General features: G+C 41.2%; 1 protein-coding gene across 2 annotated transcripts in view; it reads left to right on the forward strand.

The window, feature by feature from the left end:
- The window catches only part of GOLM2 (golgi membrane protein 2), a 163,324-nt gene that overhangs the window by 111,409 nt on the left and 36,523 nt on the right, over nt 1-15,392 (forward strand). For both annotated transcript variants that reach the window (XM_037022156.2, XM_037022157.2), the window contains exon 8: nt 231-401. In XM_037022156.2, the coding sequence (XP_036878051.1) occupies nt 231-401 (171 nt within the window). The remainder of the gene's footprint in view (nt 1-230; nt 402-15,392) is intronic.

Raw genomic sequence — 15,392 nt, forward strand, 5'->3', positions numbered from 1 at the left:
TATAATCAGTACTGGAGATACTAACCTGGGAAAGATGACTAAACGTTAGGCAGCTAAAATCACATTTGTTATAAGATTTGATTAAAGAAATTAGAATAGAGCTTTTTTTTAAAAAAAAGCCACCTGACTAGCCAGTATCAATCAGACAACAGTACATTTTCGCTTTCTAAAGCAAATCTTATGAAAATCTCCTGCAAAATATGACCTTATTTAACGTTTTTATTCTGTAGATTCTCATGTAAACTACAATGGAAACCCTGGAACTGCAAAACAGAACCCTTCCAATCCTCTTCAGCGTTTAATTCCAGGCCCAAACTTGGAGAGTGTACCCAGAATTCAAGCAGATATACTAAAGCAAGCTACCAAGGATAGAGTTGGTGATTTCCATAAGTTGAAGCAAAGTAAGAATCAGTTGATGCATATTATTCTTTAAATAGAATATGCTTTCAAGGCTCAATTAAGGTCTTCATTATTATAATTTGTAACTAATGAATGTATAGTAAAGTTATGTGCATATAAAGAGAAAGTATGATGATGGTAAATTTAAAAGAAAAGCAGGTTTTAAACGGACAGATTTAAAAAGACTTTTAAAAGGCCTCTCATGTTTTCCATTGTTAAATAATAAATTTCAGATGATTTGATTTTTAAAAATGCTGTTAGTTCTTATAACTGTAAAATGTTTTGGAAAAGTAAGAAAAGATATATTTTGTTAGGCTAATGAATGAAAACTTTGATTAGGAGGAAGGGAATATAAATAGTTTTGAGAAATGGATTATGGGAGAAATACAGACTTGGGGAGACTGACTGCTATAACGGAAGGCTCAATGCTGCTTCCTTCTCCATTCCCTCCAGTTGAAGTTTGCTTCATTTAGGTGTTAGAAGAGATGTGAAAGAAGTCAAGCAAATTAATAGTACTATGTAATAGAACTATTTAATAGAACTGTTTATTTGTTTCAGAGGTTTCAGTTTTGATAAGTGGACAATGCCTGTTAATCTGCATAACTCAAACTGGTAGATTCTTAGGAAGTGTAAGAAAAAAATTCTAATAGAATTTGGGGCGGGACAGTGTCTCTTAAGTCAGCTCCTTGAATTATACTTTTCACCTCTGCTTTTCAAGGCTTCCCTTCAACTTGTGAACAGGCAGAATATCTAAAAAGTCCAGTTTGCCTTTCTTTGCTTTCTATGATGGCTTGTATGGCAACAACTGTTCAGAGGAGTGTTTAAGCAGTTATTCGTACACAGGTTGCTTGTACGGTGAGAAGTACATGGTGTTACGTTTGAGTCTCTTTGAGATATTTTTATTGTTCTTATGGCAGTTATTCATATTTCTGCATCTGTGAATACATAGTTTGTGTACATTAAATTGTCTTTCTTTTCTTTATATTTTAAGTATATCCATGTATTGTGACTGAAGTATTATATGAAAAACATTTTTATTTACAAGAATGTGGCTAACATTTCAAATACAGTGAAACAAGTATTTCCTCAAAATCTTGGAGGATTGGCTTGAAAACTTTTATCAACAAAAAGAGGCTTATAGTAAGGTTATAACAAAAAATGGCATCTTAGTTTGATCACTTAAGATTTTCTTCTAAACTTACAATTTATCCTACCAAAGTTTTTATTGTTGCCTTATCTGTTTTTTTTTTTAACTGGTCCTTAGGTAAAGAATATGATTGGAAAATAATTGCCAGGAAATTATTATTCTCTACAGCTTATTTTTAAAAGAACCTTAAAAGAGCCTATTAAGTTTTAAACTTTTACTTCAAATTCTTTTCAATGTATGTGTAGAGTTGAAATCAGTGGGAGCACTATTTTGTCATTTACTTTGACATTATTTCTCATAGATACATTTTAAGCTATCAAATAATTACATAGTTTCTATTTTAAATATATATACAAACATATGTAGAATATACTCATATATTCCATTGCATATGCTTAGGCAAATATTATTGCCTATACAATATACATCTATTCTTTTATTGATTCTTTAAATTATTTCATATTTTCACATGTTAGTTGTCGTGACTATGAATATCGTTTTTTCAAACTTTTTCCTGCTTCTCCTACTTTGGGTGTTCCTTTAAAAGTGTAGTCCCCAAACTGAAATTACTAGGTCAAAGTACTTGACTAGTTTAATAGCTTCTGTTTTATATTGTCAGATTATTCTCTAGGACAAGTTCACAATGTCAGTGGAGATGTTTGAATTTATTTATTTCACTATGGCCTAGCTACATTTGCTCTTTTACTCTTTTATAAGGCATTTAGAATGTAATGATTCCTCGATATGGCTTAATAAGCATTTATTTTTATTGTGGCCTGTTCATTTTTATGTGTGGAAATTTACTGTAATTATTTCTTGGTATATAATCTGTGTATCAGTTTTAACCATTTAGCCTAATAACTTTGGAGATTAGTTCTGTATCTTTGTATCAAATCTTTCTAAATAATTCAGGTACTAAGATTTTTTATAAATTACCTTTACCATAGTTTTCCTTTTCCATTGCCTTTCCTGATATGAGGCTTTATTATATTATGCAAAAGGTTTTTTTTTTAACTAAATGTAATTTTTAAATTGTAAAATACACATAAAACTCACCAAAGTGTACAATTTAGTGGCATTTAGTACATTTAGAATGTTGTGTGATTATCACAACTATCTAGTTTTCATATCCCAAAAGAAAACCCTGTGACCATTAAGCAGTCATTCCCCATTATTCTCTCTAACCCACGTTCCCTGACAATGACTAATCTGCTTTCTTACTCTGTGGATTCATCTATTCTAGAAATTTCATATAGTTGATCTTGAACAATGCAGAAGTTAGGGGCACAAAACCCTGTGCCACCAATCCATTTATAACTTTTGACTTCTTCAAAACTTAACCACTAGTAGCTTAATGTTGCCCAGAAGTCTTAACCAATAACATAAAGTCGGTTAATACATATTTTGTATGTTGTATATATTATATACTGTATTCTTACAATAGAGTAAAGGAAATGTTACTAAAACCATAAAGAAGAGAAAATACACTTATAGCATCATACCACACTTAAAAAATCTGCATGTAAGTGAACCTATGCAGTTCAAACCCATGTTATTCAAGGGTCAGCTATATATGCAATTACACAATGTGTATTTTGTGTCTGGCTTCTTAACATAATTTTTTAAAAATTCAGACATGTTATAGTATGTACCAGTACTTTATTCCTTTTTATAAAAGGATAATATTCAGTTGTATTAATGTACTTTGTTTTATCCATTTATCCATTGATGAGCACATTTAGATTGTTTCTTCTTTTTGGCTATGGTGAATAGTGCTGCTATGAACATTCATTTATGAGTTTTTGTTTTCAAAACACCTGTTTTCAATTCTATCAAGTATATACCTAGATGTGGAATTGTTGAGTCATGTGATAATTCTATTTTTAACTTTATATATAATTGCCAAACTGTTCTCCATGGCAGCCACACCATTTTAGTACCACCAGCAATGCATGAGAGTTCCAATTTCTCTACATCCTTGTTAATTAACACTAAATTTTTTCTTTCTTTCTTTCTTTCTTTCTTTCTTTCTTTCTTTCTTTCTTTCTTTCTTTCTTTCTTTCTTTCTTTCTTTCTTTCTTTCTTTCTTTCTTTCTTTCTTTTCTTTCTTCTTTCTTTTCTTATCTTTTCCTTTTCCTTTTCCTTTTTCCCCTTTCCTTTTCCTTTGCCAAATTAAATTTCTTACAGATTTCCCCCATATTTTCCTTTAAGAGCTTTATAGTTTTAGCCCTTATATGTAAGTTTTTAAAATCTACTTTAAATTAATTTTTGTATATGGTGTGACTTTTCTCTTCGGTATATGGGTACTCAGCTGTCCCGGCACTATTTGTTGAAGAGATTCTTCTTTCTCAATAGTCTTGGCATTCTTGTCAAACTAACTGACCACAGATATACGGGTTTATTCTAAACTCTGAATTCGTTTCATTTAGATCAGATGCCAGTTCCACACTGTTTTGATTACAATAAATTTGTACTAAGTTTTGAAATTGGGAAGTGTGAGTGCTCCAACTTGTCCTTCTTTATAAATTTATTTAGACAATTTGGAATCTCTTAACAATTCAGTATGAATTTTAATATCTGTTTGCCTATTTCTACTAAAAAGGCAATTGGGATTTTAATAGGAATTGAATTTAATCTCTAGATTGATTTGGAAAGTACTGTCATCTGAACTATGTTAAGCTTTCCAATCTGTGAAAATGGGATGTCTTTCCATGTATTTAGGATATTCTTTATTTCTTTCAGCAATGTTGTGTAGTTTTCAGTGTTGTAAGTGTTGTGCCCCCTTGGTTAAACTTATTCCTAACCATTTTATTCTTTTGGATGTTACTGTAAATCGAATTGTTTTCTAAATTGCTTTTTCATATTGTTCATTGCTAGTGCATAGACATATGATTTATTTTTTTCTTGTCCTTAGGTCTTAAATTTTTTTGTGCAGATTTCTCAGAATATATACTTGGTTTCATTTGAAAGATTTAGAATGTGTATTTTATAATATACCTATGTCATATGCATTAGCGTACATTTGAATATATGTTTGTGTATGTATATATAAAGTCAATATTTTGAATATGATTCAAAATTTCTACAGTATATCAACTACACTCTTCTTTTCATTTTACCTTTTGACCCCCTTTACCCATTTCTTCCCCTGCAAACCTCACCTCTGGCAACCAGCCATCTCTTCTGTTTCTATGAACTTGGGTTTTTTTCTTTTTATAAGATTCCACATGTAAAAGAAATTATACAGTATACAGTATTTGTCTTTATCTTTCTGACTTATTTCACTTTCTTTTATGGCTGAATAGGGATGTGTGTGTGTGTGTGTGTGTGTGTCTGTGTGTACCACAATTTCTTTAACCATTTATTCATTGACAGGTGCTTAGGTTGTTTCTATAGTTTGGCTATAAACATTATATGCTGCAATAAACATGGGGGTGCATATATCTTTTTGAGTTAAGTTTCTTTTTCTTTAGATGAATACCCAAAAGTGGAATGGCTGGATCATAAAGTCATTCTATTTTTAATTTTTGAGGAATCTCCACACTCTTTTCTATAGTGGCTTGTACCAATTTACATATTCATTAACGGTGCACAGGTTTCCCTTCTCTCCACATTTCTCCAATTATGACTGATTGACTGATTTTTGTTGTTTTATCTTGCAACTTGGCTGAGTTTGATGTGTTAGGTTTTTATTTGTATATATTCAAGCATATCCATCTTGACTTTTACAACAGCCTTCACTTTGTTGAAAATCATCTGATCTTCATCTGTGCATAAATATACATACTACTAATGCTTCACTGATTTTTACCCCTAATTGATTATTTGACCTCTTTGGAATTTACCATGGTACTAATTAATTTTCTCTATCCTGAAAACCATTTGTCCCAGAATTATTATTTATGTTCACTTTGTGGTATTTATTTCTGGTTTATCTCACACACATACATTAAGTTATTTCACTATTTTATTTTACCTATCTCTACAATTTTCATTTTTTCCAATCATTGTCTTTACCCCTAGCATAAGGTAATGATTTTGATACCAATTCTGATATGTATAGATTTTTTCCTACACTACCAAGCAAAATTTGCTGATATCAGCTGAATGTCCTATGATTCAACTCAGTTCTGACAGTACCTGGACATTGCCTCAGATCTCACAGGTTAAGGGCACCATCCTATGATACTGCTTCTCTTCCTTCACTTCAGACACTAATCACAAGTCCCTGTTGTTGCCAGTGCTTCTGACTGTCTGTATTTCTGAGGCTCTGACAGCCCCCAACTTAGTTTTGGTTAATTTGCTAGAGCAACTCAGAATTAAGAGAAACATTTTACTTACTAGATTACAGGTTTACTATAAAAGGATATAACTTAGGAACAGCCAGGTGGAAGAGATGCATAGAAGGTATAGGGAGACAGGGAAGAGCTTCCATGCCCATGCCTCCCCAATTTCCACATGTTCACTAACCCAGAAGCTCTCTAATCCTTATCCTTTTGGGTTTTTATAGAGGCTTCATTAAATACATGTGATTGATTAAATCATCAGCCATTGGTAGTTGATTGAACCTGCTCCCCTCCCATCCCTGGATGTCTGGAGGATGGGACTGAAAGTTCCAATCCTCTAATCACATGGTTGATTTTCCTGGCAGCCAGCCCCCAACCTTAGGTGCATTGCAAAACTGGCCTCATTAACATAACAACAGACACCTTTATGCCACTCCTAATTTAGGAAGCTCCAAGGGTTTAGGAGCTCTCAGCCAGAAAAAAGGATGAAGACCAAATATATTTTTCTTAATATAAATCATAGTGTCACATAAGGGTTTGAAACTACTGCTTTGTAATAATTTGAACCTATCTTAAAATTTAAAAAACCAAGTTTTTCCGTAGATGTGTACTGCACAGGTATGCAAAATATTAATAATTTTTAAAGTTCCAGTCCAAATAAAATTTATATACTCCGAAATTAAAAACAAAAACAAAAAACTAAGTTTTCTCTGCTCTTCCAGAAGCTGTTTATCAAGTTATATAACTAGTCCTTGAAAGGAAAGGAGCGACACACAGCAGCAATTCACCAGAGAATTCCGCTTTATTAGGGAAAGGTGCTGGGTTATATAGGAAGGAGCATGAATTGATTGAGGTGTCACTTCTACGGGGCTGGTGGCTGTTGGCTAGGTGCTGGGATTGGGAGGGGGGCAAGAGGTGATTGGGCTTCAGGTGGCGCCAGCGGGAACCGAGGACCCCGAAGAGAAGCCGGAAGTTCGCCATCTTACTGGTGGGGGCCCTTCATTCCCCCCTTTCTCCTCTATGGGGTTGTGGACGTTGCTTTCTCTCTGGCTGCTTCCTGCTGAACGGGGGCGGAGAAGGGAGTGAGGGCTTGAGGACCGGGAGGAAAGGGTTGATAGGACTCCCCACAGTAAGGATGAGTAGATGTGGACTTCTTCAGGTTGGAAATCAATGAAGGTTCCCTGTAACCATAGGTCGAGGACCTGTTGATTCCAATGGTGCCAAGAGGATATGGGTGTCAGGAGCCAGGCGTCTGCGGCCATTGTTTCCAGGAACAGTTTCCAGTGGAGAGAGGGGTCCATCTCAGCATGTGGTGAGGAGGTCACATGAGGGTGAGGGATCTTCTGTGGCCAGAAGCTGGTAGTTCCTTAGTAAAAGCTGGTTGAAAGCTTGATTAGAGATCTTTCCGACTTGGGATTTGATGAACTTTATTATACAGGATAAGAAGAGACAGGCGAGAAGAATGATTATTATGGGGCCTGCAATGGGCCAGAGCCAGGTGAGGAGGGGGTTTGTTAGTACTGAAGAGAATGGGTTGGAATTGGAAGCAAAGTGGAGGCTGGAGGCAAGGTCGGTGAGTTTGGTAATGTCAGTTTCTACAATGCCGGATTCGTTGATGTAATAGCAGCACTCTTCCCAGAGGAAGATGCAGGTGCCACCCTTCTCGGCTGTAAGCAGATCTAGGGCCCGCCGGTTTTGAAGGGTGACCTTAGCTAGTGAAGTGACCTGTCTTTGGAGAGAGGCTAGGGAATCGGCAGTGGATGTCAGGGCTCCCTCAAGTTTGGCGTTGAGATCTCTAACTGCCCATAGAGAGTGACCCAAGGCTTCTCCCGAAAACCCTGCCCCAATGGCTGAGGTGATCAAAGAGCTACTGACCATGATGGGAAGGAAAGCAGCTCTTTTTGTGCGCGAGGGCAAGGGAGGTTGGAAATCAAGAAATTCTGCCATGCTGTAAAGTGTAAACTATGGGATTAGGGTGACGAGAATGTAGGGTGTATCGGAGTTGAGAGGCAGTGAGTTGAAAAGACTGCCATTACACCAAAAGAAGTGTCCCAGTTGCGTAAAAGTCTTAGAGCCGGAGGTAGGGGTGTAGATAGAGAGGCAGTGAAGTGCGTTGGAGGGGGGAGGGGTTGGGCCTACACAGTGGTGGATGGTGAGATTATCTGCGTATTCTGGTTCCCATAGGGGTATGTCTGCCAGGGGGCAGAGGGGTTGTCTTTCTGCATGGAAGGAGTAGTTGGAAATATTAAGGGGCACGGCAGCCAGCAGTGGGCGCTGTAGTGATGTACACAAGAAACTATTGGCTGTGTTAAGGGTGTGGTTGAGAAAGATGGTGGTGTCCTGAATGAGCTGTAACGAAGAGTAGGAGAAATGGAACGAGGGGTGGGGATAAGAAGATGAAGAGGCGCCGTCAAGAGTTTGGATAATGACTTTTTCGGAATGTCTGCTATCTGATGCAACTTGAGAGATCTGGGAATGAGAGGGAACATACTTTCGAGAGATATGAAGGGTACCGTGGGGGGGTCAAGGACCCCCCCATAGTAAACTGAGGCTGTGACTCCGGCGGCCCATCCAGAGTCCCAGGGATCTGGGATTGATAAGGAGAATGAGCCATTGGGATATTTCATGAAACGGTTGGAGGAGTAATACTGTGGGTACTGGAAGTTACCCATGTAGTGAATGGCACAAGACCAGTAGGGACATCTCCTGTAGGTGTCTGGCCATCGCCTGCAATAGGCTTGTTTTTGGTCATAGAGGAAGCAGAGGTAGGGAGAACAAGGGTAGCTGCTAGTGAACACTTCGGTGGAGGGAGGAAAGTGGAGGTATAAAGGCTCAGAGCAGCTTTTCAGAGGGCAGTTTGGTGTGGCAATGAGGGCAGTAACTTTTGTTTGATGCTGTGTGTAAGTCTCTCTGACTTTGAATCGCCATACAAAGGAGGCTGGGGTGGTGGGGAAGACAATAGGAATGAGGAAAAAAAGCGAGAGTGCAGTAAAGGAGGAAAAAGTCATGATTCGGGTATGGATGGCAAAGGGGGTGAACGGGATTTTGGAGGAAAGAGGACAGTAAGGTCAGGAGTCTGGAGGGAGGGAGAGTCTGTAAGCTTTTGTAGGTTAAGAGATCTTTTAGGTAATGTGGGGACAGAATGGTAAGGGGCGCCCTGAATGTCAGTTTATGAGCTGCCTTCTGCAAGAGCTGTCTAGCGGCTAATGCTTGTAGGCAGGGGGCCCATCTCCCAACTGTGGGGTCTAATTGCTCAGAGAGATAAGCTACTGGGGCAAAGGATGGGCCATAATATTGGCCTAGGACTCCTAGAGCTTGACTGGACCTCTCATGAATGTATAATAAGAAGGGCTTCAACAAATCAGGAAGATGGAGAGCTGGGGCTTCCACAAGGGCTTGACAGAGCTTAATGAACGAGTGTCGGGATGAGGAGGATAATGGTTCTTTAGGGGGGCTCTTGCTGAGGTCGTATAGGGGTCTTGCCAACAGGGAGAAGTTAGGGATCTACGCTATCTAGCCAGGCCTAGAAAGGAAAGGATTTCTGTCTTGGTTTTGGGAACGGGCAGGTCAGAGAGGAGCCATTTTCTATCTAAGGTAATGGACTTTCTTTGTTGAGATAGAAGGAATCTGAGGTAAGTGACAGGAGGGGAAGAGATTTGAGCTTTGACGGGGGATACTCGGTAACTTCTGGAAGCTAGAAGGTTAAGAAGGGAGGCAGTGTCAAGTTGAGACTGTTCCCACGAGGGACTGCAGAGTAGAAGATTGTCCATGTATTGTAATAAGGTGGACTTGGAGTGATCATGATGAAACTGTTTGAGGTCCTGAGCTAGGACCTGTCTAAAAATATGGGGACTAACTCGGAAGCTTTGTGGTAAAACTGTCCAAGTGAGTTGTTCAGAATGTCTTGTGTATGGGTCCGTCCAGGTGAAGATGAAAAAATCTTGGGAGCAGGGGTCTAGAGGGATAGAAAAATGGGTCCTTGAGATCTAGGACTGAGAAGTGGGATGCCGAGGCAGGGATCTGCAATAAAAGGTTGTATGGATTTGGAACTAAGGGATGGATAGGGACAATGGCTATGTTGATGAGGTGAAGGTCTTGGACAAGGCGGAAAGATCCGTTGGTTTTTTTTACAGCTAATATGGGGGTATTTAATGGGGAGTGAGTGGGTCTGACGTAATTTTTGTTTAAGAGATCTTGAATGATGGGTTGGAGGCCTATGAGGGCTGAAGTGGTTACGGGGTATTGGGCCTGACAGATATACTGGGAGGGGTCACGTAATTTGATAGAGGCAGGGGGACATAGGGCCACAGAGGGGCTTGTAATGTCCCAAACTTTGGGATTTACAGGGTGTATGAGGGCAGAACTGGAGCTTTCATTGGGTAGAGGGGGGTTGTCAGCTATGAGGGCCATCAGAAAGGGAGTACTGGGGGCTGTGGGAGTGGATATAGTTATGGAAACGTGGAGGAGGGAAAGGATGTCTCGTCCTAGTAAAGGGATGGGACACTGGGGCATAACCAGGAAGGAGTGGGAGAAAGGTATGGGATTGTTTAGGATTGTGCATAAAAGGGGGGGGTTTTAATGGGAAAATCTGTTTACCTCCTACGCCTACTATAGGAGTAATGGCTGGCGTGGTAGGGCCCTGGTATTCTCACAAGACTGAGAAGGTGGCTCCTGTATCTAGGAGGAAGAAGATGGGGCGACCATCTACTGTTAAAGTAACTCTGGGCTCCTGTTTGGTGATGGAAATGGTTGGGCGAGAAGCTCCTGGGCCGCGTCAATCTTATTCTGCCAGGCCCACTATGGCGGGCTTAGGATGGGGGTTGTTCGTCCAGCCTCCCCTTCGGGTGGTTGGGCAATCAGACCCCCAGTGGCCTTTTTTGTGGCATCTGGGGCATGAGGTGGTAGGAGATCTGGGGGAGGGGCACGCCCTTGACCAATGTCCCTCTTTTCCACACTTGAAACAAGCTCCTGGGGGGGGGGCTTGTTTGTAGAGGGGCGCCTAGGTTGTGGTTTTATCAGCTGGGCCAACATTTGGAAATTGGCCTGATCAGCCTTTTGTTTACGGCGTTCTTTCTCCTCCTCCCGGTTATGGAAGACTTTAAAGGCCACTGTTAGGATCTCAGTCTGTGGGGTAGCGAGGCCCTGTTCTAACTTTTTGAGTTTAGCTTTAATGTCGGGGTAGCTTTGAGCTAGGAAGTATGTCATAACGACATGTCTTCCTTCAGGTGTTTCTGGGTCCAGGCTGGTATACTGTAATAGGGCTTGAGTGAGTCTGTCTAAGAACTCGGAAGGGGTTTCGTCTCTTTTTTGAATTATGTCTTGGAGCTTTTGAAAATTGACTACTTTACGAGCTGCCTTTTTCAGACCTGCTGTTAAGCAGGAGGCAAAAATATCTTGAGAGCGGAGACTCATGGCGGTGTTATAATCTCAGTGTGGGTCTTGTTTGGGGACAGCAGTGGGGCCAGGGGTATAGGTGGGGTCAGTCCTGTGGGTTTCGGTAGTGTGCATTTGGGCGAAGTCCCAAACTCGTCTACGCTCTTCAAGGAGGAGAGTATTGGCCAGGAGCATGAAAATGTCATGATGTGTGAGGCTGTAAGACTGGAGGATCCATTGAAACTCCCTGATGTATGTCGTGGGATCAGTGGAAAAGGAACCTAGGTGTTTCTCTAGTTGGGCTAAATCTCCTAAGGAGAAAGGGACATGAATGCGTATGATGCCTTCGGATCCTGCTACCTCCCGTAGGGGAGCGATAATTTTGGGAGGCCCTGGGGACCGAGTCTGAGGGGGACTGAAGGGTTCTGGCTCAGTCTGTGGGGGAGTGACGTGGTCTAGCCGTGCCTAGTCGAGCAGGTCCTGAAGTGCAGAAGGGGGGCAAAGAAAATAAAGATAGAATCGGACCCACGTGTCGCCAGCTAGCAGCCCAGCTGCTTGCCTCTGCTGCTGTAGTTGGGCTTGAACTCATGACTCTGAGGTTAAGAGTCCCATGCTGTACTAACTGAGCTACAGCAGAGCTCTAGTTAATTGCTTATGGAATGCGTAAACAGAATGTTCTTTGTTCTCCATTCCTGCCACATTGGCAAGTGGGGGAAGGGCATATCTAGAAGCAGGGGCGGTGTTTCTACACATCTTCAAGGTCTCCCTATTTTCAGAGTGAGCAGTCTTGGCAAGATATGTTTTTGTGGACAGATAACTTCGAAGGACTGCACTGGTTGTTCTCTAGCTTGTGCTTTCCCATGCTGCGTTCAGACGTGGGGGAAGGTGCTTTCCCATTCTCCCTACAAACATGTAAGAAGACAAAGGCGGTCCCTAACAGGGGAGAAACAGGTGATGAGGGCAAAGACGGAGGAGGCCCCTGGGACCTAGTTAAAGGGGGGGCTGAAAGGCTCAGGCTTAATCTGCGGGGGATGAAGGCGGAGGAAGTGAGATGGGGGAGGAGATGGTAGGGGAGGAAGGGAGAAGCGCTGTTGTAGGAGAAGAAGGGGAAGGGAGTGAACGGGAGGCTTCTGCGGGGGCAGCGGCTTGCAGGCTAGGAGAACTTGGGAGGGGGCGGGGGGAGGAGGAGGCGGAAAGCTTCGATATAGGGAATCTCCTTCCATTTTTTCAGGTGCTGGCAGTAGTTAAAAAGATCGCGAGTGCTGTTAGGGTCAAGAGTTCCCCCTGCAGGCCATTGGTTGTTATTGTCTAGGGGGTATGTCGGCCAATCTTGGGAGCAACATTTACAGAGAAGTTTTGGTTTTATATCAGGCGTCAGGGAGAGGGTAGCCAGATGCTTAAGCAGGCATTCAACAGGTGAACTTTCAGGGAGGGATGAGGAGGCTCCCATGGCTAAAGGACAGAGAAGGAGACAAACGGGAAGATGAACAGAGATCCTTGGACTGGAAGCAGACCGCAAGGAGACAAAGGGCATCCCTGATGATCCTTGGTGGTCTGCGGAAACTCGTACACGAGTCGGAATTTCTTAGGAAGTGTGGGTCGTCACCCAGACTTCCCTAAGAAGGCAGTTTGCTGGAGTCACGAGGTACCTAGCGCTAGGAGTTTTCGGCAGACAGAAAAGATTTCGGCGGATGGAGCAGAAGGAGGAGGGGGGTGGGGAAGGGAGCGTTCTCATCTGCAAAGGAGTCAACTCGTTTATGGCTGTTGGATGGGGGGGCCTGAGAATCTGCCGCAGCCGTGAAGGCCTGAGGCGGGGATTTATGGCTGTCAGAGGAGGGGCCTGAGGGTCCGCCGCAGCCATGAAGGCCTGAGGCGGGGAGCGTTCCCTCCTCGTCCCTGAGCGTCAGGGCCTTGCCGGACGATCACGGTCAATGGCACTGCGATAGCTCGGAGAAGAGTGGCCCACCCTGGGGAAATTTTGCTTAAAAAGTTTCAGCACTGATGGAAGGGACGGTGAATGCGTTTATGACTGTCGGAGGAGGGGCCTGAGGGTCCTCCGCAGCCCTAAAGGCTTGAGGCGGGGATTTATGGCTGTTGGAGGAGGGGCCTGTGGGTCCTCTGCAGCTGTGAAGACCTGAGGCAGGGAGAGTTCCCTCCTCATCCCGGAGCGTCAGGGCCTTGCCGGATGATCACGGTCAATGGCACTGCGATAGCTCGGCGAAGAGTGGCCCACTCCGGGGGGAAAACTTACCTAAAGGCCAGAGAGGAGTGGTGAGTGTGATGAGCCAGCGCCGGAAAAAGAGGACGAGGGCAAGCTGCTGCTGGTGTCGGGGGGAAGACGGGGCCCAGTTGGGGTGTCCCGTCTCCCGGGTTTCGGCACCAATGAAAGGAAAGGAGCGACACACAGCAGCAATTCACCGGAGAATTCCGCTTTATTAGGGAAAGGTGCTGGGTTATATAGGAAGGGGCATGAATTGATTAAGGTGTCACTTCTTCGGGGCTGGTGGCTGTTGGCTAAGTGCTGGGATTGGGAGGGGGGCGAGAGGTGATTGGGCTTCAGGTGGTGCCGGTGGGAACTGAGGACCCTGAAGAGAAGCCGGAAGTTTGCCATCTTACTGGTGGGGGCCCTTCAGTCCTCAGAAAACTTAATGTGTATTGAATTAAATCTGCATATTAAGTTGGGTAGTATTATATCATTTACTATCTAGTCTTTACACCTAAGACTCCATTTATTCTTACTTCCTTCTAGTCTTATACTTTTCTTTGAATTAATTATCTGACTTCCCAAGCTAATTTATGTACAAATATTTAACTGCTTTTTTCTCACTGTTTAAAAATGGAACTTTTTTTCTTTGTATTTTCAAGTTGTAGATCACTATTATTTAGAATATAATTTACTTATTGGTATTTTTCATATCTTATAAGTTTATTTGTTCATATGTTCAGTACGTCATTTTTGTAAGGATTTTAAAAGCTACATTATCATGTTAACTGTGAAAGTGACTTTATTTAAATATTTATTTTCCAGAGGTTAAACACTATTTAGTCATGAAGGGAAATTATTTTTTTTAAGTGTACTTTAGTCTTACAGTTTTTTTTTAACCTTCTAATTTTCTTCTTTGGTTTTATCCTTCTCATCATATTTGCCTAAAAAATTTCAATGTAATAGATAATTATTTGAAATAAAGTTCTGAGGGTGCAAGGAACCTGTAGGGATCATCTAATGCCTTACTACTACTCAAAGTGTAGGTCAGTAGACCAGCAGCATTCATATTACCTGTGATTGTTAAAAAGACTTCAGGTCCTACCCTAGATATTAGTTATATTTACATTTAAGTTTGAGGTGCTACCCTAATATAACTTCTAATGGTGTCCTAATGTAGCAGACAAGAAAAATAGATCCAGAGAGTTTAGTTTACTTAAGGTAAATAGTGGAACAACCAGGACTGTTATCCAGGTCTGTTATATTCAAATTCATGCTTTTTCACTGTATCACTTTTACACTTCCTCCTCTCTACTTGTGAAATTTTGGAAAAATATTTAGTATTTCCTTTCTTGTTCTATTTCTAGCAAACTCCTAAGCATACTTTAAAATCATGTTGTTATCACCTATTCAATAAAGCCCTTCTTCATATCCTTACTGTCTTGACTAAATCAGTCAGTTCCTTCTTATACTACTCCAATCCATTGAGGATACTTCATTAGTGTATATGCTACATTATTCTATAATTACCTGTTGTAGAGGAAGAAAAGTTTGCTTTGACCTTCTTAGGGCCTCCGGCTAGGTCTGAAAATTAAACTGACAAAGACAGACTAAGAAGAGAAAAGCATACAAATTGAATATAAATTTTACATGACACAGGACCCTTCATAAGGAAATGAAGACCCAAAGTAATGGTTACACTTGAGTGTTTTTATGCTAGATCTGATGAAGAGTAGACAGCTCTGGAAATATATGATAAGACAAAGCATATGAGGTAAATATAGTAAACTGGAGGAAATTCAGCAAGACCTATTTGTTCAGATTCTTCTTGGTGTTCCTGTGTCTTGGATGTAAGGATGTCTCTCCAGGTATATAAGGATATGACCTCTCGGATTAAGACTTTATGACCTGCTTAAAGGGAAAGTCAGAAAGTCCTTCCCACACATGTTGTTTCTCAACTTCCTTCAGATTAAAATATTTAATA

This window comes from Manis javanica, chromosome 8 (genome assembly GCF_040802235.1).
Source record: "Manis javanica isolate MJ-LG chromosome 8, MJ_LKY, whole genome shotgun sequence".
NCBI lineage: Eukaryota > Metazoa > Chordata > Mammalia > Pholidota > Manidae > Manis > Manis javanica.